The sequence below is a fragment of the Opisthocomus hoazin genome, chromosome 1 (genome assembly GCF_030867145.1).
Source record: "Opisthocomus hoazin isolate bOpiHoa1 chromosome 1, bOpiHoa1.hap1, whole genome shotgun sequence".
In the NCBI taxonomy this organism is placed as follows: Eukaryota; Metazoa; Chordata; class Aves; order Opisthocomiformes; family Opisthocomidae; genus Opisthocomus; species Opisthocomus hoazin.
Window position 1 is genome coordinate 123,636,184 of NC_134414.1, and position 25,750 is coordinate 123,661,933.

A 25,750-nucleotide genomic window follows, 5' to 3' on the forward strand; every position below is an offset into this window, starting at 1 on the left:
CCAAAGACAAAGGGCGTCTTCAGCACCAAGCCCACCTGTGAGGCCGGTGGCCTGGCCGGGGCGAGGGTCTCCGCGGGCTGCCAGCCCAGGGGCTGCCCCAGGCCAGGGGTCCCGGCCCCGGGGGCTGCCCCAGGCCAGGGGTCCCGGCCCCGGGCCCGGCCTCCCAAAGGCCCCGGGAAAAAACTCGCGGCAGTGCGGGGCGCGGGCGCTGGGAGGGGGCGGCTGGGGGGCTTCGCAGGTGGGTTGAGGAGCTGAAGACTTGGGTGCAGGATTGGCTGCTCTGCTGGGTGCTTTAACCCTCTGGGGGCTGGGTGATGTCGATTAATACACGCTGAGGTGCACTTCTGAGCTTCCCCCCTCCCCCGTCACTGCTTGGAAGAGGCTGTCCTGTTGTGAGAAATCCCTGGAAGAAGAAGCAGCTTTTCACTTCTCCTCTAGTTCCTTCTTTCTAGATTTCTTTTTTATTTTTGCAGCACCACTGTGCAACTATGCATTGTATTTCTCAACCTTTTATGCTAGGTAGATGCCTGTGACTTTTTAACTTTTTGGGGGGGGATTGCAAATGGAGGAACTTTTTACATGGATCTTTTTAATCTCAGTTGATTGGGGGGTGTTTGGTTCTAGGGTCATACAAGCTCTATCCCAAAGCAAAATCCAAATGTTAATATTATTAGCCTGATGCAGATACCAAAGATAATTTCTTTCCTGCAGAACCTTAGACTTGTGTATTAAGTACGATTACCCAGCACTTGCATTAGTCTAACCTCAGTAATTCCAAAGCTTAGATGTATATTTTGGTATATTTCTGGGATATTAAAAAATTGTCGTTTAAATTCTTGTTTGTTTCAGTGTAATGCTCTTAAAGTCATAGCATGGAGATAACTGAACTTGTCCTATTCTTAGTAGTTTGAAATAATAGTATTTTTGTATGTTTTGGGTGTGTCTATGTATGTATTAACATAACAGTTTTCACTGCCTAGGTGTTCATAAATAAATGAATAAAAAAACCAACTAAGGGTTTTTAAACTGTACATAATATTCCGTGAGGAATTTCCACCAGACCACCAATTTGGATCGCATTTTCACTGACGGCCGCTCCCAACTGGGATTCTTTCTTTCTTTTTAAAGAGACAGCATGTTCTTTTTTTTTCCCCATCGACCTGAGGTTCTTTCTCGGCGTAAAGGGGTTTTTCACTGTTTTTAAGGGATGGGCCAAAGAGGAAGTAGCTTAAATTTTGTTTTTTCTAAAAGGTATTTAATGCGTTAGTTTGAAAACTAACCCTTTGTACGAAAAATGAGGAGTTGAAAACCAAGCCCTTTCTTCTAAATGCGGCAGTAGTTCCAAAAGAGACGATGGTTGGTGAATGGCTGCAGCGTCTGGGCAGTCCCTTTCTGCTTCATTTCTAAATAACCGATAATTTCAGTCTGAGTGGAGTCACTGCTCCGTGCGGCTGCCTGTGCACACTGGCTGGGAGGGGTTTCTCTGGCTCCCCCCTCGTACGCTGCATTTACGCGCTTCAGGTCAGCAGGACACTTGAGGGCCAGGTGGGAGTGCCCGTGCCCAAACGCGACCCCAGCTTTTCTGGAGACTGAAATGGGAGAGTCCCACGCATTTCAAAACCTTGCTGATCACACTAGGGGTGAGGAGGAAGGCAAAATGCTGTCTCTTTAAAGATGTCCTTTATTGTTATTATTATTATTTTCCCAGTGGTTGCCTACAGATAGCTGTAGGCATTGAGAGATTGTGTAGATTACAGTAAATCAGAATGAAAAGGTAGATTTTGTGTAGATGCATTTGTCTGCTGTAATTTTTTATATATATTAAACTTACTGTAATTGTACAGTTAATTTCTGTTGTAAACATCATTAAACCATTTTCCAAGTGTTTTAACATGTATGCACTGGTTTGGAGTTTTTTAAGTGTGTCAGGGGAAGGCTAATTCCCCTTCCCCCCCGTGCAGCAGACTGGGCCCAGAGATCGTGCTCTTGTGCTCTTTGCCTTGGCAGAATGGAGGGGAGCCCAGGTTTTTCTGCGCTCCGCTGGCAGCTTTTGTTCTACTTCTGCATTACCAACTCCTCTCCTAAAAGAAAAAACAGCTTTGGTTGCTCCCTGAATGCAGAGGGATGAGTGGGCTCGCGCCTGCGGCGAGTGTCCCTGAAACAAGCGTTGGGTGCTTTCTGAAGTCAAGTGCTATTTATACATGAAGAGCATAAAGGTGATTTTTCCATCCCTCCCTAAGAATTTTTTCCCCATTGTTTAGTGGTTGGTATTTTATGACTGCTGAAACTTTTGACTTCTACATCTTGCAAATATGGTTATCATGATTTAAAAAAGAAAATGTATTTTCAGTATTCTTTGTTCTGGCATCAAGAGCGAGAGTGCTTGCCAGTAGCAGCTGTACTGTAGTTTCTAGCTCAGCTGTGGAGGTATCGCCCAATTCGCTCAGATTTTTCTTGTCATTGCAGAAGAACAGTTGGAGATCTAGGAAGTTCACTGCAAGAAACGTTCATTGCTGTGCATGGGCTGCCTCAGTTTACTTCTTTTTGCACTAATTTGATGTCTTTGAATAGTCTTCAACAGTGAAAATCCCCACCTACTGCGGCCAGATACAGTTTTACTGCTTAAGAAGTTGGGCGCAGCCTTGTCATTTACGCAGCAGCAATGTCAGCGAGTTTTCCTGGGGCTGGTGCCGTCCCTGAGGAGATGCACGCGTACCCTCCTCGGGGCAGAGCCCGCGGCGGCACCTCGCGTTCCCGGGCTCTGGCTTAGCGCCGCTCCCTCTGCCGCCACGGGTGGAAGGCACCGCTCGGCTCCTGCCCTTGGCTTTGCTGGGCTGCGACTGTGCTCGCCGCGCTGCTGATGGCCTGCAGCGCGCAGGCTCGCCAGTTGCTGCCGACACTGAGCGTGCAGCAGGCGGCGAGCGCCCCGTTCACACTTGGGCGTATGGCGTTCTTCCACCACCTCATCCCACTCTCGGGCTGCACGGCAACTCCTGTCGGAACGCCGTCCTCCTCAGCGTGCCCAGGACAGCACGCTGCTGGGCGGCAGGTGGTCCAGCCGGCCCGACCGCGCCAGCGAAGGAGCCCGTACCAGCCCCGCAGCTGCACACCAAGCACACACACGCCTTTGATGCCAACTTTATTAATTCATCAAAAACACATTACACTGCCGAATTGGTATCTCTGTGGAATGATACCTGCGTCGTCTCCTAACGGCAACCGGCTGGGTAGGCTGGTTTGGCAACGGCATTTACACGGGCTGCTGTACAGCTCCTGTTGCCCAGCACTGACAGTGCGGGTCTGTTTCTGGCGTTAGAGTGACCGTACCAGTGCTTGCAAGGGGGGCCTGCTCTGCAGTGAGGGGTTGCTGACGGGCGGGGGCAGACGTTTCAGCCGAAGGGGATACGCCCCGGGGTGAGTTTGCCTGGCTTTCCCACTGTTACTCTTTTACCGGAGTCCATCCTCCTCGGTTTCATTGTAACAGCGGGCTCGTCCGCCTGCTGAGACATCTCTCCTGAGGGTCACCTGGCGCTTGTTCGGTGCAAGGTGCTGGGTGAGTGGCAGTACCATTGCTTGGTCTGTTGTTGGAGCTTAGCGATTGTTTTCTTCGTGCTGAAAAGCTGGCTGGCATTTAGCCTCTGTCCGTCACCCTGGTAACATCACGTCATGTCTTACAATTAGAAAAAAAAGGTCATCCCCCACTGAAGCAGTTTTTAAAAGGTAAAATGAAAACAAAAAGTTTAGCTGGCCTGTGCCAAGTAGTCTAAAGATAAATACTACAGGGGATAACTGCAACCCTATCGTTACGAGTTCTTTAAATGCAGCAAAACCCTAATTGCCTGTCTGGATACCTCTGGGAGGCGAGGAAGAGCGACAGAAACAGCAGTGTTAGTGGTTGTGGGCTGGTCCCACAACACAAATCGCACAAAAATCCGCCTAATAACCACTGCTGTTGGGAACAACTTTACAGATATGTACATTTTTATAGCTGAAGCTCGCAGTTACGTGGTTGAAGAGGGAAGGGAGCAGGGACTGACCGGGTCCAGACGTACTCCCTCTGTGCACCAACCGAAGTAGGCTGTTGCACTGAGAAAATACACAGGGCTTGTTTTGGATGCGAAAGGCTTTCCCCTCCCCTCCTCCCCAGAGTGGGGCGGCATCGCGCACCCTTGCCCACCCCCTCCGTGACTCCCCCTTAGCGGGGGGGCAAAGGCTGCATTTGGAGAGCATCGTAGGTGTCCTTGGTTGCTGTGCTGAGTCCCTGAAAAAGAGAAACACAGGTGAGATCCCAGTGTGAGCGCTTCGTTCTCCCCAGCCGACTGGTCAGGAAGAGGATGGCAGGGGCTCGGTTGCATAATTCTAATTTTTTTTCTTTCCTACAGAGGTTTTTACTCAGTCTTTGTGTGGTGTCACTAGCTGTCACGTACCGAAAGGCACGGTGCAGCCTGAATAGCTGTTCAGAACGTATGACTACAGCACCTCATCTGAACTGGTTATGCAGGGCTTCAGGGTATGTTTTATTTGCATACTGTTGGCTATTAAGAGCTAACTGATGCCAGAGTGCGCTTTGCCTACTAACTGAATGCGTAGACATCAAACCATGAACCTTGTTCTCCGGACTGCTCTGTAATTGGGAAGGGAAGGCAGGGGCAGCTCCGGGTAAGCTGGCAGCGCGGCTTCAGCTGGCTGCAAACCTCGGGAAGCAGCCCCTCCTCACAGCCCTTCCTGCGGCGCCGCCGTCCTCCCCCCGCCAGCCCGCTCTGCTGGGCCAGTCGGTCCGCTGGAGCGTCCCAGCTGCTGCCATGGAGCCGACCGCGCCAGGAGCCGGGCGGCCCAGGAGGCTGCCAGTGCAGAGCCAACGGGGTCTTCCGAGAGCGAGGATTTAGTAAGTGCCTGCGTGTCAAACTCCTAGCCCCCCTTCCCTCTGCCGTGAGCATTCAGTGGCGTACGGGGTACGCTGGTGAGATGGTGCTGCTCGTCAGCTGCCCGTGACTATCGGTGGAGCAGAAGGAAGGCGCCGTCAGCTACAGATAAGCCACCTCACAGGAAAACTCCTGGGCACGTGCTGTGTCAGAAGAACTTTTTAATACGTGTTTTATTTTTTTGTCATTTTGAGATGTTGGTGACAATGTACAGACCTCTACGGAAAGTAAAATGCATTTTGGAACAATTATGCTTGGTGGCCCAAATAAGGCCTTACTGATGGGCTCCATGCAACACTGAAACCCCCCCGTGCACCAAGGGACTGGAGGTGCTGACCAGTTTGTGCTCCGCACACTACCATGAGGTGGGCTGGACCACCGATGCTTTGAGTTACAACAGCGGTTTGGCAGCAAAGGGTTCCATTTATGCGATAATTCAGAGACCGAACTCTACGTGTCATCTGCTGCAGTCAAAAGGTGGCTCTCCAAGGTGTGGGGCTGTGGAGATGGTTCCTACCAGAGCAGCTAAACAAGCGTTCCTGCCAGCTGTACTTAGAACACGCAGCCGCTTTGATAAAGCACCAGCAGCGTGGTCTTTGCCCTGAATCTGAGTAACCATCCTCAGAAAGGCGCTCTGGAAGCTCAGCTTCATCGCACGTCACTGACAGTGCGGCAAGGTCATGTAACTGGGGGCTACAGCTGAGCCAGGAAGACAGATGAGGGGAGCAGGTGCTGGGTGGGTTGCCTACCTGGTAGACACCGTCGTTCCCTTTGCCTCGCCGCCTCTGCTGCTTTGAGAAAGAAAAAGAAGCCTAGATTAATGGGTGCTCGCCCCACTGCGCAAAAGGAAAGCAACCCCTGACTTCCCCCGTCCTGCGGCGAAGGTCAGCAGCTGCGCTCGACCTGGGCACCCTCTGCGCAGGAGGGAAGGCGCCTGCAAAGTCTGAACCAGCCCAGGCACGCTGCAAGGGCTGGAGGAGAAAATAGTGAGGATTGGAAGTAAAACGGAAATTACTTTGGTTTGCTGACATATTTTCCTGTCATACTGTTATAATGCTGCTATTTCTTTGATTTACTGTATGTATCGAGATTCGGCTCGGTGTTCCTGTAGACACCAATTGCTTTATGCACTGAAGGCACACCTGGAAGAAATGGGGCTACGGGTTTTGATTTGCTGCCTGTCAGCTGGCATCCAGACACGGATAGGTAAGTAAATTCTCCCACACCCACGCTGCAAGCTGTCTAGGTAGTCAAAGGAACCGCAGAGGACAAGGTCAGGATTTGGTAACACAAGTGCGGGGACCGTCATGGTACAGGTAGAGCCCACAAACAAGGTCACTCAGACCAGCCAGGTACAAAGACAGACCTCCTGCTCGAGCCCGCGTGCTGCTGCGTTCCCAGGGGCGCGGGGAGCTGCCAGAGGAATCAGCCAAGCTGTGTGCAGGAGCGTGATTTCCAGGGGAGGCCCGGGGACGGCAGAGCTCACAGCCCCCGCGACGGATGGAGCCTGGCGCATTGAGCCCGCGGCCAGTCCCAGCGGCCCCACGGCAGCGGAGCGCTGACCGTAACGCCAGCGTTGCACGAACACGAGGCAAAGAGTAGTGCCTGCCACAATCAGAATTGCAGCAGTCTGTTAAATAGTCATATATTGAGAATGAGGCAAGGTTTTGGGGGTGGGTGGGTGTCCCCAGTAACAGAAACAGCCATAAAAACATGGCAAGACTTCGTATACTCATAGCTTGTAAACTGAGCATGAATGTGGCAAATGGGTATTAGAAGAATAAAAAGGGGAGGGGATTAAATGTTGGTGTTTCTGCAGCATTTCTCAGCACTGAATGTAGTTTGGAAATGCCCTTCTTTTTCCACTTTTCAGAGGGAAATGAAAGGTTGTGTTTAAGACACTTTGACATAAAATAGAACCTGTGTAGGTCACAGCAATTTTTCATTTCACCGCGGATAGTGTCCCCAGATGGGTTTTTTTCAGCACAAGCTTCCCTCCTCCCGCAGTTTTTGCACAAAGCTAAAGCTCTAGACACGACTGATCTGTTCCTTCTTAAAATTTGAAAGTGGAGGAGGGGGAAGGAGAATGTTTCCCCCATAACTTATCTGAAGACAGGCACAGGAGGAGCTTGCAAATGCTCACTTGTGCCTATAAAGCAGGGCAGCCTCGGCAGCCCGTAGCAGGGAACCCATGAGCCCCCAGCTCTGAACTGCTCAGGAGGAACGTGCTCAACTAACGTGAGCTGCTGGGCCACAGACCTTATGGTGCTTGAAACCAGAGATTTCCTTCAGCTGTCCCTCACCCACCTCAGGCCCTCTGCCTCCTCAGCTGGGGCACCTGTCAGAACTTTTCTGTCCAGAAGCTGAAGTGTTGCCCCTCAACATTATTCAGTCCACCCAGGGACGCTGCTGCTCCATGGGCTGTGTTTCCAATGCTGATGGGACAAAGCCTACTGTCTGACCTCCACCCTGTTTCATGGCCACCATGCTATAGCTACACGCCTTTCCTACCGCTGTGCCAAGCACAGGGGTTACCACAGGGAGCAGGCAACTGCTCTCAGCTGTGCCAGCAGGTGCTGTGCAGCACCGGGGCTTCCTTGAGTAAGGCAGCAACGTGCAGCCGGGGCTGCTGCTCGGTAAGGGAGCAGCAGTGAAGAGTTTAGAGTTTTTCATCCCAGGCTTTCGCCAGGAAGGACAGCAGGACTCACCTCTCCCTTCTTTCCGATCTCGCTGTATGCCTCGCCCATCTTGTCCTTCTGCAGTGACTGCGAGCAGAGAGGGGGAAAGAGTCAGCGCGTTGCTAGAAAAGCCAAGCCAGCCCCTGGGTGACTGTACTCAAAGCCTGTGCTCCTGGGGCTGCCTTGCCTTCAGAGCTTCAGTATATTCCAGAGAAGGGGGGATGCTGGTGGGACTTGGCTGATGTGCATTTAAGGAGATGCTACACTTGATCAGATCTGCTTAGCATATCAATACTGCCTCATCTCCAAACGCCTACATGGATATGACTCTACGCTCAGCCAAGTCATTTGTTTAGACTGGCACCAGATGCTCGGTCAAAGCTCTCCAAAGAAAAGCTTCCAGCAACATTTGCTCAGGAGACAAACATGAACATGCAGCTCAGGCCCAGAGAACAGGGAAGTCTAACACTGTAGGTGAAGGTTACGGAAGAGGAGCTCTGCCTTCCTCCTGCTGGGGAAGCAGGTCCCAAATGCTTACGGCCAGCTGTGATCAGAACATCTGGTTCAATAACAGTGAAGGCCAGGCTTGGAAACAAGCTTATTTCTCAGCAGGCGCTGAACACCCAGAAAGACCCCTGCTGAGACATGAGCTTTAGCATTCACGTACTTACCCTTTGGAGCACCACCACATTTAGCCAGAGCTACATAATTTATTAATTTATTATATATAGTATATATTTTATATAGTTGTATTATTAAAATTATTAAATTAATAATTATTCACATTAATTATTAAAATACATTTATTAATCAAGAGGCTCCTCAGCAGCCACTCAGATGCACTGGCATTTGGCCCTTGACAGACAGCAGTCAGAGAGGCTGCAGAACAAGCACATGAAATACTGCAGCACCAGTCACGTGGGACGAAGGTTGGTCAGTCACTAATGGCTAACGTAAAGGGGTCAGCAGGTATCTTGAGACAAACTCTTTTCCCCATCTGCCAGTGTTTTTCTCCTATCACGAAGGGAGCAGATATTTTCTAGCAAAAAAGGGGGAAGGGGTAGAAGGGAAGAGGTGCCTTTGAAAGCAGCTGCTAATTTTGAACCTAAGCTGAAATTGGGTTGGGGAAAAAAAAATCTCCTATGAAATAGAAACTCCTATTTCCAGCCACCCCTCCCTCTTCTCTCCCTCCAGCTCGCTCTACTCACAGTGTAGACAGTGTCCTGAGGGTTCTTTCTTCTCTGCTGTTGGAAAAAAAAAGACAACACTTGCCCATGTGTTGCACTACCAGCATGCCCCACCACCTTCTATTACGTGCCTGTGCGCTTGCTCTCAGGCACAGCTACAGCTCTGCGGCTGTGCCGTACCCGTTACAGCCCATCTTGCCTTCACCCATAAGGCTCTATTAAGACAACTTGTTCTGTGGAAAATTTATATCATTTTAATAATTGATAAAACACTCTTCTCTGCTCAGTCCCTACAGCCGTCACCTGCAGGCAAGCCCTACGCGCCGACGCAGAAGGCTTCCCCTCCCTTTTCCTTGGAAACTCTCGGGCTCCGCAGCAGCACCCGTTGTTTTGGCTGCTGCTTTACTTTGTTGGCACTTGTTTGGCGGCACCACGTGCAGCGAGCTCTCGTGAAACACCCACTCCTGCCCTGCCTGCCCCACATCCGCCCCGAGGCTGGGTGTCACTTCCTATCCTGGGTGGCTGCAAGCTCTCAGCAAGGTGACGGGTAGGGGGGTGCGAGGGGCACAGATCAAAGGGGAGGGGGCAGGGTTTGCTCTCGTCCCCGCCACGCTGCCAGCCGCCCCAGTTACTGCACAGATTTTGCCGTTCCCCCTCCAGGAAGGCACTGGTGCTTAGCAAAGGCGTGATGACTGCCTGCATGTCTAAACAGCGGTTAGAGATGAGAAGGAAGGAACCAGATTAAAGGACAGAAGGTGCGTGTGTGGGAGGAAGTTACCTGGTGTCTCCCGCCCAGCTCAGGGTCTGTGCCTCGCTTTGCCCCCAGAACGTCGTATTCGTCTCTGCGTCCACGAGACAGTTTCTGAAACAAGAAACAAGAAGCAGTGATGGAGATTATGATAATGAGAAAATAGATTTTGTCTTAACGCAGGAAAAGAAAGAGGACCCAGTCTGATGTCCAACTTCATGAATATTGTAACAGAGCTAGAAATTATTTTACCCCGTAACGCAACTGTCAACAAACATTTCCATGATTAAGCCATAGAGATGACAACAAGGGGTTTGTGCAGCACAAAACTGCAAGGCATTGCATCGAGACCCTTTTGTAAGTAGAAATGAACTGAAAATGAGAGCGCGCGAGGATGAGGGGCTCTGACTTTCACGCTTTTTCTCCCACTGGTGGGTGAAGATCCACGAGCTTGATTTTTCTTGCAGAACAGCCCGTCTGAACTTGCATCAAGTGACTACAGAAATTTTACACGCAACACATTTCTTATCTGGGAAAGGTTACCTTGGAAGAGGGCAAAGGAGAGGTTTCAGGTCAGAATAACGCGCTGACAGAGCGCTACTGAAAGGTGACAGGCAACACTTCTTAAACTGAAAAAAACGCATTAGTGTTCATACATTACACAGTTAAACAGCAGAACCCATCACAGGATGTGGCTATGGTCAAAAGCGTGAGAGAAAAAAAATTAATATCAAAAGACAGCTAGACATAGCAAAAATAGCTAGAGTTTAATGCTGCCGTGAGTGAGCAATTTAGCTAGGAAGGACAGGCAGGATCTTTCTCTGCCTGGAGAGCCATCTGGTGCTGGCTATGGCCAGGGCACAGCGGACGAGATACCACCTGGTACGGCAGGTTCCACGCTGCGGGGCAGCAGGAGAGCTCGGGGATGGAGACAGACGGGCTGCGACGGCTCAGGCTCCACACACTTGGCAATAAAAGAGCTGCAGTCGCCCACAGGCCGCAGCGCAGCACTCCTGGGCATTTGCCCTTTCTCCAGCCCGCGTCAAATGACACTGGCAACACGGGTGGCAGCGTGCCTGTGAGTCGCCCGAGGAACGGTGATCGGCGAGAGCCGCGAGCCCACTGCCGAGGGCTGGGAGCGAAGGTGGGGGGGCGTGCATTGCATGTAACACACACACAGACAGACACAGACACACAGACAGACACACAGACACAGAGCTCTCGCTGGAGTGTTACATGGTGCAGCACACTGAGCGCTGCTTCTGGAACGGTCTGGGCTCCGGCTGTACCCTCAGCTCAGTGGATGAACTCAGGAGCCCACAGCCCATAGATCTACCTAGCATCCAGCCAGACAAGTGACAACAGAAGCTGCCCTTGTCAGGTTTTATTTCTCCTCCTTACTGCACACCTGGGTATATTGCTTCCATGAGATGGGTCATCAGGTTTTTCTGATTCACAGGCAGTTCACTACCGAGAAGCGCCCAAAAAGGTCTGTCTGCGTAGCCGACAAAAACAAAAAAAACCAGTAGTTACTTACGTTATACACATCATCTTGGCCTGGTTGTGGCTGTGGTGCAGAGGCCTGGCTAAGCTGGAAGAGAGACCATACCATGAGCAGAGGGACAGTAGCTCTGTTCAGCCCTTCGTTCCACCTCTCCTAGAAGTCACTCTCATCAGAAAGAGGACAACCCATAAGCAGAAAGCCTGTGGCACTGATGGGGCTGCAGGCAATACAAGCCACTGCTGCGCTGGCACTTTTAACCACACACCAGGTTGCTTTCAGCAGTCCGGCCATTTTACTTGCACGTAACACCAGTTCCCCACACCTTCGGTCCCCCCTCACCACCACCACTGCTTTTGCAATCCTATTCTGTTCATATCATAATCCCGTGCTATCGAAAGTAGCTCCATCAGGCTATAAAATCATACTTGCAGCCTGCGTTATGAAAAACTGGGTATCTGGGGCTGTTAGCAACCACAAGCACCCGCCGGAGACCCCAGTCCTCCAGCAAAAGCGCTGCCTGCAACGTTCCTGGGTGTCCGCAGCTTCAGAGGGCACAGGGGTCCCCGCGCCCCTCGGGAGCAGCACGTGGCTTGTGGGGCTGTGGTGCCACCACAGTCAGTTGGCATGAGTGGCAGCTAACGAGTAGGTAAAGGATTTCCTTCCCATAGCTACTGTTCTGCTCTGCTCCTCGCAGTATTTGTGAGCAGCTCATTGCTAAGCCAAACTTTCAGGAAAAAAGAGCAGGTTTAGGCCAGTGATAGCAGCTACTATGTGTTCCAGTCCTCTCAAAAAACAATGTCACAGTACATTCTGGATTATTTAACATTTTTGAGTTACTATCATACTTTAAAACCTTTATTAAAAGCAACTTTCTAGATGGGTTTGGTTTTTGGCTTAGGAGAAACTTGACTTTGTTTTTTAAAATCGTATTCGTGGTAATAACAACTTACCTACCCCACCACTTTCCCAAGAAAGTGGCGTTATTGCCACTGAACCTTTGCTGGGGCCAGTGATTTACCAAGCATCTAAGCCATGTTTCTTGCAATGGAGCCTAAATGTTCATGTGCATCATCCATGCGGTCCATAAATAACAAGCTCAGAACAGAGAAGAGGCTGTGCCCTTGGCAAAAGTCTCCACAAACAATTCCTTTGGCCAGGAGGTGGGATTAGAGACATGACACTGCTTGGAAGATTTCTAAAACAGTCCTAGGTTTGGGACAAGACAGAGGCCCCTTGGAAAACACCCCACCAGCTTCTTGGTGCTTTACGGTGGTGTTTCAGCTGCACCGCCTCCACCGCTTTCGGCTGCGAGACTCCAGCGTAACCACAGGCACGGCTTTCCCCTGCCTCCCACTGCCTTCCCTCATGCAACAGCTTGCTCGCTGCAGCTGAAGGCTACGCAGGTTGCCAGCAGGCAGCCAGACGCACCAGGAGGACAGCGGGCGCTCGCAGACGCAGCGGTGAGGGCCACTGCCTCCAGCTGGAGCCGTCTCCAGCCCCAGCTCTGCCCCTGCAGGGACCCCCAGCAGAGAAACCACGCAGGTCTCTGCCCCGGCAGCAGCGTGCCGAAGACACGCTCTGCATGGCGGAGCAGGAGCGGCTGCAGCAGCTCCCCGTGCCAGGTTCCCGCTCCTCCCTGGGAGCTTGGCCGAGCCCTGCTTGACTCTGCGCGCCCCAGCTGCTCACCCCTCCGGCAGCCCCCAAAAGGCTTCCAGTCCCAGAGCAGCACTTCCAGCTGCACTCGGGATTTACACTGGCGACAGAAAAGGTTTCTCTACTGCTGTTACCGAGTTCTGCTCATCTCCTCCAAACATCCCTCCCTCCCTCTGGGTGCAGCGCTGGCTTTGCAGCCCTGAGAAAAAATCCCGCTGAACAGCCGGTGGGGCACCCGCCAGGGCTCCTGCTGGTGAGCGCAGCCACGGCCTGGCGAGAAGCAAGCCGAGATCCCAGGCGCAGCAAGCCTCTGCTTCTGCGGGGAGGCTGAGCCAGATGTGCAGACAGTGACCATGACACCTTTTGGCCTGCTCAGGCTTGGCTGAAAGCACCATTGCATTGGAGTACCCTGTGCTGGGGAGAGGCAGGCAGCTCCTCTGCTACGATCAGCAGAGGTCCCAGGGCATGTACATGCCTGGAAATGTACATGCCTCCATCACATTACGTTACTTTCTTCCCGTGGAAGTGTGCTAAAGCCACCAAGTGTCTCCCTAGATGCTGAGCAGCTGCTGGATGGTAACAAGGGCCCACCAGGCTGGGTCCGTCCTGTGCCCCTGACTCCTCTCCTATGGTTGCTGGGCTTATGTCATTTGCATCATCACACTCATATTATCAAACATGTCTGACCTCTTGAGACATTTTAACACTTCCTTCACAAGCTTGGTATTTATCCTGAATTTTCTGTAGATTCCCTTCTCTCTTTCCAATAAAAAAGCACCAGCCCAAAGCACATCAATATTTACCAGGCATTTCCCAACTACAATATCCAGAATCTCTGACTGCATCCATAACTATAGCATCAAAATACTCTCATATACTCTCCTCCCCTCCACCCATGAATCTTCAGAAACAACTTCCCCAGATTGCTCAGGCTGGCAGTGGAAAAGGAGAGAAGAAAAAAAAAAAAAAGAGATAAAATAAAAGCCCAAAAAGGTCTTATTTTGAGAGACACGCTTCCTCTCCACCCCCACTTTCCAGCTAAGCCCAACTTGTTTACACCACCAAAGCCAACTGCATCAGTGTTTGCACAGACTGACCTTCGCTTTCACGAAAAGGGCTGTGATGATGACTGCGTAAATGAAGAGGAATCCATCCAGTAAGTAGCAGAGTCTTGGGTCTGTCAGTCCAAGAATTGGTACAGCATCTGTACGGAAACATCAGATACATCAACAAACAAGGCCATTTGTATCACTGCGTGCTCGATGGCAAAATGTGGCAGTGCTGCATGGTGTTTCACGAAAAAATAGCCAGTATGAGGGCAAGTCAGTCCGTTTGCAAAGGAAATGGAAATTTGAATGAGAATCATAGGATTAATTAGGTTGGAAGGGACCACTGCAGGTCCAAACCTCTCTTTAAACAGCGTGAATTAGACCAGGCTGCTCAGGACCTCATCCAGCTGAGTCAGAGTACCTCCAAGGATGGAGATGCTTGCAGCCCCCCTGGGCACATGCTCCGGTGTTGTACCTCCCTGGAGCAATACAGGACATCTTATCTGGGGTTTCCCACCTGCCAAGTCCAAGCTCTGCTCCCTGTGGCTCACAGATGCAGGTCAGGGAGCGGGCACAGATCTGCATGGAGATAACCAAGGATCGCTAACACTGCAATTACTGCAAGAAAGCCTCACACAGAGTGTGCACCACCTGGGAAAACGCAGCAGCGTCTCCTGCAAGGATTCATTACCGGGCCCAGTTAGGGATTCCTTCATCAACTAAAACTCTTGTGTCTATGAGAGAATTTGTCCATTCAGACAAAATTTTAGGGAAGGGCTTTGGAGGACAATATTTTGTGTTAAAAGTAAAGCAAGATCAACACCATCATAGTCAATTGGAAATCCAGACTGAAATCACTGCTCTGCTCTATTCAGAAGAGGAATCTGAAGATGTATCTCCTGTATCCCAGGTTATATAAAGCCACAGTGTCTTCTCTGTGAGGGTTCTCTTGAGCTGCCAGTTTGGGGATGTTGGAGACCGTTAATCATGAGAAGGAAGCTATGGTCAGGAGAGACAGAGTTTTAACCCCAGATGTCAGGATACATCCATGAGATACCCATAAGACACCCTGATGTGCTTTCGGTTTGAGAGGAAGGTTTTAAACATGAATTCCCTGCACAGAAACCTCAACTGTCTGCCTCTTGTTAGACTGATATCCCCCAGAAGATTTTTATGTTTAATTTGTTTTTAAAAGAAACATTAAAGCTTTGCCAAAGGAGAAAAGTCTACTATTGCTCTAATTGAGAGCTCAATAAAATTGTTACTCAGAAGATGTTGATGTTCATTTCCTAGTCGATATTGCACGTTTATACCCTGATTGCACCAGGTGGGGTCACAGTAATATTGTTGATTTTCAGCAGCTAAAACTAATGAAACTGCCCCTGTATCAGTTTGTATACATGTATCAAGTTTACAAATTTAGCTAAAAGAATCAAAACAATTCAAGAAGCCTAACTAACTATAGATCTAATAAGCAGCTCCAGAACCACCCCCAAAGGATAGGTTGCATTGCAGAGTTATTAAAACAAAAAACCAAACACTTAAAAATTAATCTGAGCTGTGCTTTGTACAAAGAATTGGAGGGAGGGAGTTCAAAAGAGAACGACTGAGAATTATGAAGAGCCTGTGAAGCCCTTCAATGAAGATAAATGGATATGATTCATCTTCTTCCTAAGGTGAACAAAGTATGGCGATTCTTATTAACCACACATGATGGAGGGTAGTTGAACCACTCAGTGCAGTGCTTCAAGGTACTGAGTTACTCCGGTGCTGAGAGCGGGACCACTCTGCATGCTGGGGTTTCTCCTGGCCCTTCTGGCCACGCTGATGATTTCATTAGAAGAAACTTGCCGATGAAATTCAGGCAGTATGCACTTACCACTGTGAGGAAGTCTCCCTTGCAGAAATAAAGTTAATGATGATGGCCTGTCACATTGCTCAAGTGTGAAATTTTGTATAAAACATAACTGAAAAGCCGTGCCCGGCTACTTGGTAATGCAATTGTAAATTCTCAATCAGATGATGATACAATTACTGTTCCCACTAAGAGCCTAACACAGCCAGAGAAAAAAACAAACCACCACCTTTTCAAATAGTAGATTTGTTTGCTTATCTGAACTAGGAGTTTGCATTCTTTTTTTTTTCAAATCATGCGGTTAGAAATAAATCCATGGAAATAAATTAAGATCCTAGATGGTTTTCATTCTTCTCCTCCTATTTCTATTATTTTAAAAATAAGGTTCAAAGTGCTTTATAAACAATAAACTTCACCACATTTTTTTTCAGGATTATAAAACCTCATATATATGGGGTAAATGGAAATAGATTAAGTTATTTGCCCGACATCGTATATCAAACCAACAAACAAGTTGAGATTAGCTTCCTAGAGATTTTCTTCTAAACAGTCAAAGGACAACATTTTACGCCAGAGTTGGTTCAACACAAAACCAGCCTGAATCACGTTACATTTGGTAGCTGAAAGGCAGCATCAGGGAATCCAGCTGTACAGCATCCAGAGGCAATTTTTTTCTAGCAGTAATTCAGCTGCTTTTCTGCAGTGCAGCAGCCTGCCTCAGCATACCCTGGCCTTGAGCTGGATGTGTCCAGAAGCAGCTCAGGGTTTTTCAGCGCTGGGCCCAGATGTAAGGAAGACAAACAGCCCAGCACAGAGCCAGGCAGAGCCAGGAAGCCTGGGGGTACCTGAGATACTGCTGAAGAAGGCTTTGGGGGTCCTGGCCCTGGCTCCCCTCTTCCTGTACCAAAGCAGGGCACGTTCATGCTGTCATCTCAAGTCCAGTATTTCTCCAGCACTAATAAACTCCTCAGACCAAGAGAAACTCAAGCAGCAGATGTGGAGCACTAGGGAGAAGTCAAGCGTGCAGTGGAAGCCACCCGAATGCCTACGGAGTGCTTATCTGGAGCAGCCTGGCCCCCAGCACTCCAGGTAACAGATTAAGGCTGCTCAGTGAGGGAAATCCTGCTAGACATAGTCTGGCTGTGATGATTCCTGGAAAAACACGTACTGAGACAATGATAAAGTCCAACTTTTAGAAACAAACCAAGAAAATGAATTAGTTCATTTCTTTTCCTTCCTTAATATGTTTGATTTCTGTATTTAAAAAAAAAAAATGTACAAAGCTCTTTCTAAATAATTACCTTTACAACAGCTTTGTAGATTAGAAAGTGAGAGAGAGAAAAAGACAAAAGATACACAGCCTATTGAAAGAAAGGTCAAAGAGATACAAAGCATAATGAACAAGCAGCAGTTAACACAGTCAGCATCCATTCATGTGCACAGGATCAGTTTAGGTTTTTAAATCGCTAGAGGAGCAGTTACTGCTTCTTCAATATTTTCACAACATGCACAAACAGAAGGCCAGTCCCTTAGGCACCACTGAAATGTACGCTCTGCCCCTCATCATCCCTGAGCTGTGGTTTGGGGAGCTGAGGCCAAGGTCGCACCGTTGTGGTGGATGGGCTGGTGGTGGGAGCTGGGCAGAGCCAAGCCTGCAGGCTGGAGGGAGCAGTCACACTCAGCTGCCTCATGCAGAGCAAAGCACAAATAATAAAGATTTCACTGATAATCCACACTCTGTTAACCTCACAGATTACCCACTGCCTACTGGGAGTTGCACAGCATCTCTTCAGTGTTCATACACCAGTGTTTTACCAGTCCAAATTTCAGCAGTCCAGTAAAATACAACAGGGCTTTAAAGCAAGGGGTCTAAGTACAGGGCAGCAGGGAATACAGTTACGTTGCACTGTAAATGATATCAAGCTTACTGCTAAAGCGTGGCTCAGACAAACAGCATCTCTCTCTCCAGGCATCAAAAGGGAGTCGAGTCACAAGTCGACATCTAAGCACACAAATACACAAGGGCTTAAGGACGAGGTCGAAGTGGTGCTCTTGCTCGGGAGGTAAGCAAGCTCTGAAGGCGTAACAATTCAAAAGTTTGCACTTTCTCTTGCTCACATGTGCTCCTATGCAAGTAGTTGCACAGTTAGATCTCCCGTTGCACAGTGGGGGTGACGTTTATTCCTAGAACACTGGGATGTTAAGGAAAAAAAGAAATAAACTATGCAACTTACAGGTTTAGGTAACTATTTCTTCTTTTAGGAGTTTGTAGAGGAGAAGCCATGGACAGCCTTGTACAAGGAGCTGACACAGGCTGAGGACTGGCAGAGCCACAGCAGATGAGGCAGCAGGAAAGGAGATGGAGTCAATAAGGGGAGCACAGCTGCATTTTGTAACAAGATTGCCAGCCCTTCTCAGTCCCAAACCCCAGGTGGCTGCTGCCACATTTGGGACTCTTTCCCAAGCTGCGCTTCTGCCGCTGAGAAGACACATCCCAGCACCTCGTCCTTCCAAAGCCTGGACTTGTGTTCCCCTCTTCTTCTCTCCTCCCTCCCAGGGATGCAGCCATGACCTCCTCCACGCCCGGGCACTCTTGTGCAGCGCAGGTGGGTGCACAGGCACGCCAGGCTCCAGGCTCACACACCTCCCTCGCCGCCCTTCACACTCGTGCCCCTGGAACAGCTCTGCCAGCGCCCTTGCAACAACCCCCTGTGACCTTCGGCTTTTTAAGGTGTGGGAGGAAAAATAAAAAACCAAAAAGGGAAAAAAAAAGCAATTCACACCAACTGCTACTGAGAAGCGAGTGAGAAAAAAAACCCCTCCAGCTACAGACCAACAGCAACCCCGGTAGCCGAAGCGGAGGAAGCCCAGGGACCGGCGAGGGAGGCTGTGCTGTGGGCGCCTGGCTCGACTGCGCTGCTCAGCAGCCCGCCCTGCGGTTTCGGGGAGCGGCCTCAACCCCCGGCTCAGGCCCAGCACCAGCTTTCCCGCTCGTGGGCACGGGTTTATCTCCAGCCACCTGCCCGCTCGCTGCCTGCATGCGTTGCCTGCCGCTCCCCTGCTCCAGGCCTGGATTCAGCTGGGCAGTCCCAAACCCCATGCCCAGATGCAGCCGCTCCAGAACATGGCGCGGTCGGCGGATGCAGCACCCCAAGGCTGCCCAGGGCCTGACGGCTGGCCCCATGCAGCCCGTCCCAACGGGGATCTGCTGAACCCGGTTACTGAAATGCAGCACGGACCCTGGAAACACGTCATCACAGTTTTTTTAAATAGGATTTTCCCCCTCCGACTTTTTTAGTGGGCATCTGGGTTGAGTTAGACCACGATTCTTGGTAATAATTTAAGAAATACAGGCCATGAAACCTGAAGTACTTGTAAATTTGTCCACCATAAAGTTTTCTCTCTCCCATGCCCCTCATTAAGTGACTCATTTAAGAGTTTTATTTTTAGAGGTTACCAAAACTCAGTAACAGAGTTATAAATGAAGGCTTCCTATCTTCCCTAAAACTGAGTTTCTCAGACAAGCCCATGAAAACCGATCACTGCACAAGAGATTTATGGATTCAGCTGCAGCCTGCACCCAAAGGCGTTTAAAGGCAGAAACCCTAGTGCCTTCTGCAACGACTGAGAGGCGAGGCACCCCAGCTACACGCTGGGGCAAAGCAGGCAGTCTTTCTTTGATGCCGCCATCCTCAACCAGCAGCAACCCGAGGGACTTACGGTCTCTGTATGCAATTCACCTCACTTCTACTCCTTTTCTTCCAAAAAACTCCTGCTGCAGGTTTGTGCTTCCAGACCCCTCGGAGGTACAAACTTCCATAGCTACCAGTGCTGCCGCTGCCACCACACCGCACGTCAGGCGCCCACTGGATTTTCTCTGCAGAGGCCGGGCCTGACGGACCGTGCCTCGCCGCCGCGATCTGAAACGGAGATGCTGAATGCAGGGTAGCTGCCTGGGCTCAGGGCAGAAAGGGAGGAGAGGTGAGCACCCTGCCCGGCGCTCCACTTTGAGTGTGTGCAGGCTTGCATCTTAAGAGACAGCCCAGACTCAATGCCTGAAAACTAGGCACCTAAATTTATGAAAGATAATCCTGTTCATAAAGAACGTACCTATCCTGGGGTTTATGTATTGATTTCTGTGATGGTCCAAGACTGAAGAAGCAGAGGCCAAATCCTCCTTCCCTTGCAGAAGGAAGAGGTTCCTCCTTGCCGTCACTCGGGCAGGTAGATGGAAAAACCTGACCAAAAACGGCTGAGGGAAGAAGAGGCACAGATTACACCAGGCATGGTGTAATAACAGGTCTCACATGCTCAGTATCCAGTTAACAGAAATGAGCGAAGTGAACGATATCCCTTCCATCAGACCAAGTACGTGAAGTCAAAAGGCTTCTCCCTCTGTGCAGAGACTAAAGATAGTCCTATCAGTCATTAAATTATATTACAATTACAGGGCCAAGTAACACTTCCAACATAAAACTTCCCAACTACCACATCTGCAAAACCAGGATACCTAAGGAAAGCCAGCAGGCTTTTACCGCAGGAAGATACAATAACCCCACCACAGCAAAATGCCATTGAGCTTGCTGCCTGAAGAAATATCCAAGTATGCCTTTTCATATCAGCTACTTGCCTCAGCAAAAGAGTTGAAAGCTGTTTACATTACTGTTTGGGTTTTTTTCCTCACCACCAGTTCCTTTAGCACTGAGGAAGACTCTTGTATTTGTCATCAATACACCATCACGTATTTATGAAACATAACGTGGGAAAATGCATAGTTCATGCCCATGAAGTCCAACATTTCAGTTCACTGCTGTCCTGAGCTTTACAGCCAAGGTGAAAACTGCTAGTATCATCAGGATTCAGGCCACAATACTAGACTTGGGCAGCCAGCTTAATTACATTTTAAAAAAGAAAGTCTTTCAGGTTGTTAACTTCCACATTTTTATGCCAAACAATGTTAGCACTACAGACACATGAGGTCAGCTTAAGGTGCTTTAGGATCCTGGCTAGCCCTTCACAGTCCTGCTACGATCCCTTTCAGGGAGGCACTACAACAAAGTTCAAATTATGCAAGTCTCCATCTCATTTATTTGGGAAGAAATAGATGCAAAAGAAGGAAAAAATTATAATGCCACAAAGGGCCAAACATTTTCTAGCACATCGTGGAATAAAGACTCTAACAATAAAGTCCAGGGTAACAGGAGCAAAACAGGAATACCTCCAACAGCTGTCTGATTTGTGGAAACAGGACCCAGGGTGTGCAAAAGCCAATGAATGGTCTACCTTTCCAGTCTGAAGGTGAAGAATATTAACTTTTAATATATCGTTAAATAAGGCAATCGTTCTGCCCTCTGAATCTTTCCAGAGCCTCGTCAGAAACAGAACGAAGGGGAGTGCCTTGCTCATCTCTGGAAGGGGACTCCTTGCTTCATCAAAACAGTCAGTCATTCTCAGAAAAAGCAACTGCTTTCACTTCTCAGTTTTGCAAGAACTTGGTGCAAAGGGCTTTCCTGAAGTGTAGGGCGATTGCAGAACTTGGATATCCAACAAGCTCAGGTAACACATGCAAGCTGTGCAGCTCTTCCAGGTTTTGTAGGGGTTTTAGATTAGACACCTGTGCTTTTAGTAGACCCATCTTCATCAGGGATAGCAAAAGTTTAATCTAGTCAATGCAAAAGATGCTTCTGGCTGTAACTTTTCCATTGCCTAATCCCAGCTGGTCTTAAGTGTCCCAAGAGGCAAGACTTACTCTTCAAATGGTTGTTTCTAGGTGACTTACGCCTGCCCTTCCCCTGCCAGTTCTCTCTGCGCATCCCACAACAGTAACTCCTTCCAGACTGATTTGCTATTAGGTGGCCTTTTCATGCTTAGCTTCTACAACCCAATGCACATGATGGAGGACTACTTGAAAGAATTCAGGCTACACATCTCGGCTCACTGGGAATCCCAAAGAGTCTATATGCCGCAAGGCTGAAGAAAGAGACACTCAGACACAAGATGCTGTTGATCACAATCAGACGTGTTTCGCTGTTCAGTGAGCACCTCACAGACGTGGCACAGGTTCCCCTAGCACTTTAATTTAACACTTTTAAGTTACACTTTACAAAAAGCAGTGGAAATAAGGTTATCCTAAACAGCTTGCAGCTAGCTTACTGCCAATGGCTCCAGTAGTCAAATGTACTCATAACGTGAAGAACAGTTCCCAGCTGGGAGATATATAAGGCACACCCCACTCCCTTTTATCCTAGTTTCAGACTTCCAAAAGTCATTAAGCTTATGCTGGCTATCACTATTGGCAGGAAATGTCTTTCTACTAGCTGGGTAATAAAGTAATAGAAATATCTGTGCACAAAATATTCAGAGTCAGTCAGCAAGCACAGACTTAGTGCGTTTTCTTCTTGTCTCAGTCTTAGTGCACAGGAGGACTACTCTGATTTCACAACTCGTGCCAAACCAAGTGCTGAGATGCACAAGCCCAACAAGAGAAGTAGCAGGACTGTTTTGTCTCAGACTGAGCTCGATTTCAACTCTTGATCAGCTGCAAGAGAAGAAAAATGGGAAACTTCCATCACAACAATGCAAACCCAGGGTGGAAGTGCTGGAGGGAAAACTGCAGCTACGAGGCTATTTACAGACCTAAGTCAGCCCATGAGCAATCCTTGTGTTGCAGCCAACATAGACCAAAGCTGCGGCAATTACAGCGGCCGTCCTTCAAGTACAGTCAGATAAAGCTGTAACCGTACACTCGTCACAGCTAATCCTACTGAGATGAAACCAGTTTTCCTTTGCTTTCTCCAGGGTCAGTTTCCACCCAAGCTCACTGACAGGACCAAATCTAACCTGTGCCAAAAGAGCCAGTGTCAGGAAGGGCACCCAACCCCCAATAATGAAAGACATCCACTATTTTAGGTTAGGCCTATTGCAATATAGCAATATTTTGCAAATCCTAGGTGGTTGTCATCCAAGGCTTTCAACACATTCCTCACATAATGATCTTCAGCAGTTAAATATTATCACTGAATCATAAGGAAGGTAGACCTATGCAAAACTGCAGAAGGGTTGCAAGATTTGTGTTAGCTCATCCAGCATGGAAACTGGGAGCAGACCTTTGTAAGCCTCACAAAGTCTCGGGACAATTTCACTGCAGTCCCTGTACAGACATCCACTTGCAGGAAGGCTTCTCAGTTGCTGAGGGTGAACAAACTACAAGTGAAGCTCGGTGTCAAGCAGAGAAACAGTTAAATCATCTTACAGAGGCAGTGGCGGCCTCAGGTTATCAGGCAGGAAGAAGGTTATACCGGCCCCAACGGTTGAGGCTCCGTTCGTTGTAGTAGCTGCACACATTGAGGAGGGAGAGGTTTCAGAGCAGGCCTTCAGTCCCCTGATACTGACCCACTTCATGGGGAGCCATGTGTGTCATGTCCTGCCTCTGCTAGAAGAAGCACAGACAAAAAAGTGTGTGACAGCTGTTACGTACCGAATAAAAAGAAAGGCTGATTAAGGGTTTGGTTTAATATAAATTACCTGCATAGTCTTTTTTGCATTATTGCTCACCAAAGCTTAGCAATAATAATAATAATAATGCCATTGGAGAATATTCCACTCTGAAAACAACGGTCTGAACATGAAGCATTTCACAGGCCTCATAAAAAAGAGCCAATGGAAGAGCTACCACAAAATGGAAATACCACAACAAACCTCGCCTGGTCTTCGAAGGAGCCCTGCAGCAAAGGGTCTCAGAACAAACCCTAATGCCACAGACCCTCAAGAATTTCCCTTGCAAAAAGAAGGAATTGCTTCTTCCACCTCTGAAATGTTCTTCTGCTCACTTGGGAGTATTGACATATTCATAGTATGTAGCAACTATACATCTAAAATTTTGTGGCAAAGTAAAACGCTGCTAAAGAGAAAGGGCATTAGCCATGGATCTGCAAGCAGGGCGAGGCTTTATGTCCCCATCAACACCTCACTGCAGAGGCCTGTGCTCCTCTGCCAAGTGACAGAACTGTGGCTGGTATGCCTCCATCACTACATTTTATTACAAGCCACCTGAGGGACTACACCCGACTCAGAAAACCTTATCTCAGATTGCATTACAGGATAAGAAAATAAAAAAGGCTATATTTTGAGACATACTCTCTCATCTATAGGTAGGAAATGGCAAATGTGAACCACCTATATATATAGATTTCAACTGAATTAAGGACTGTTAAAAAGCAATGCATTCCTGTGGCAGGGTAGGAGGTGGGGGAAATTGGAGGAAAGTATTTCCGTATCTTTAGTGACTTTACAAAATACCTTTAGTTTGTCACCCATAAGATAAGAATAACAAAAGTAATATTTTAACTGTCAAAAATATTGAAGTGCTTTCAAAATCTCAGACACTAGGCAGTTAGTACCTTCTTAATTGCTTCTCTGTGGAGAGACAGACTTATGGAAAAAGCAAAATGAGGAAAGAAAAAGGACTCCAAGCTTTCATCATGAAGAAAATTTCCTGTATATTTACAGTGAGAATTGAAACCTTCCTATGTCAGTATTTCTGACCGAGAAGAAAGTAAACAATTATGCTGTACGCATATCTACAGTGCATGCAGCTAATATTAAAATTTATCAAGTTAAATTTAGCATTCAGTATGTACATTAAAATATATCTCTACATCACCACTAACAAAGAAGAAATGTTAACAGAGATACCTGTTAGCCATCAAACTGCTTTTGCCAGTATTAAGTCTCCAGTCATGCCTGATATGTATAGTGGTAGTTAATTTCTATTGTATTGACTATCTTTTTTCCGAATGTTCATTGGTCATAATAACTACTGTGCTGAAAGAGAATATGAGAGCTTCCAAGCAAAGCTGTCTAAAATAAGTAAGAATACCAAATTTAAGAATATAATGGTGCAGGGTCAGGGAAAAAAAAATAAATCACAGCTTCTGTTGTTGATGTATAATATGGGTATTAAAATTGCATTTTTTTGTAAAGCAGAAAATGCTCAGCATTGTAGGCTTTCTGGAAAAGCATTTATTTTTTGCGGTTTTAATATTTTCAGTGTTGTATGTTGTTGACAGTACAGGTAATCACTCTGTATTTAAACTTACATCTCCGACCTACTAACAACATGAAATCCTTTTCCAAAAGAAGCTCAATTTCAGAGTTCATTTGCTAGCGATAATTACAGACAATATTGCACAAAGATGTAGTGACCAATAGCAATGCTCTGGGTCAGCTTGTCTGAAAAACATATGCCAAATTCTGCACTCCCCCTATCCAGGAAATCTCCATCGATTCCTGCACGGAATTCATGACGAAGTGATCGGCTCATGTTCTGCATGCCAAAAAAAAGATGAGGGACAACAGGAACACACTGAAGACTCTGAGATTTCGTATATGCTGGTTAAATGTGCTGGTTTCAGAGGGGCAGAAGAAGAAAGTATTTAAATATTAACACACTGGGATTTTTGCAGATCTATTTTGTAAAGGAAAAAATATGGTAATATTCTACAGTAACAATCCATCCACTGGAGTTAGTACTAGTGTCTAACATCCATCCACCAAAATGAACACTGCAGGATCTATTATTTTTATACTGTCAAGCACGTACAATGATAGAGACGGGATTTCAGAGGTTGATTTGTATTTGAATTAAGCCAAGCACAAGTTGAATTATAGACACATATAATTGCCACAGAGGGGAAAAAAGGCTATTGAAATCACTCATCATACTAATTTGTATTCTCTGTTATATACCCTCAGATGCAAATCTCTGCTTGCTCTCCTCCCTGCTTTTTTATTCCTACTATAAAAAAAATTCCAGCGTCTCTGAACATGCCTTCAACTTTCTCCTGCCCTCATGCCCCTGCAGGTCACACAGCTCGAGCTTCCCCCAGTGGTGGTATTTGCTGTGGATGTCCATCAGCCAGCCACCGGCAGCCCAAATCAGATGATAGGTCCCTGCTGAGGTCCTGCTGCTGCCACACAGGCACTGCCTTGAGTTTCTCCCTCCATCCAGCTGTCAATCCTCATGACACCCGGAGAAAATTAATTGCCTATTGAAACTTTAACCCCTCTGTTAAACTCGGTGGAAATGGGTCAGCTGATGAAGACAGTGACTGCATATGGTTGATCTCATTAGGAAACAAGGCTGATAAGAACAC

At 48.1% G+C, this 25,750-nt stretch overlaps 1 protein-coding gene across 2 annotated transcripts in view; it reads right to left on the minus strand.

The window, feature by feature from the left end:
• Window positions 1-3,138: 3,138 nt before the first annotated feature.
• CD247 (CD247 molecule) overlaps window positions 3,139-25,750 on the minus strand; it is a 58,425-nt gene continuing 35,813 nt past the window's right edge. The window contains exons 2-9 of one of the 2 annotated variants that reach the window (XM_075411784.1): window positions 13,790-13,896; window positions 11,073-11,126; window positions 9,566-9,649; window positions 8,809-8,844; window positions 7,631-7,687; window positions 5,672-5,710; window positions 4,178-4,261; window positions 3,139-3,650 (exon numbers count right to left, since the gene is read on the minus strand). In XM_075411784.1, coding sequence (XP_075267899.1) covers window positions 4,196-4,261; window positions 5,672-5,710; window positions 7,631-7,687; window positions 8,809-8,844; window positions 9,566-9,649; window positions 11,073-11,126; window positions 13,790-13,896 — 443 coding nt within the window. In that variant the 3' untranslated portion in view covers window positions 3,139-3,650; window positions 4,178-4,195. Of the gene's footprint in view, window positions 3,651-4,177; window positions 4,262-5,671; window positions 5,714-7,630; window positions 7,688-8,808; window positions 8,845-9,565; window positions 9,650-11,072; window positions 11,127-13,789; window positions 13,897-25,750 lie in introns of both variants that reach the window. The other variant, XM_075411709.1, reaches the window with a different exon arrangement.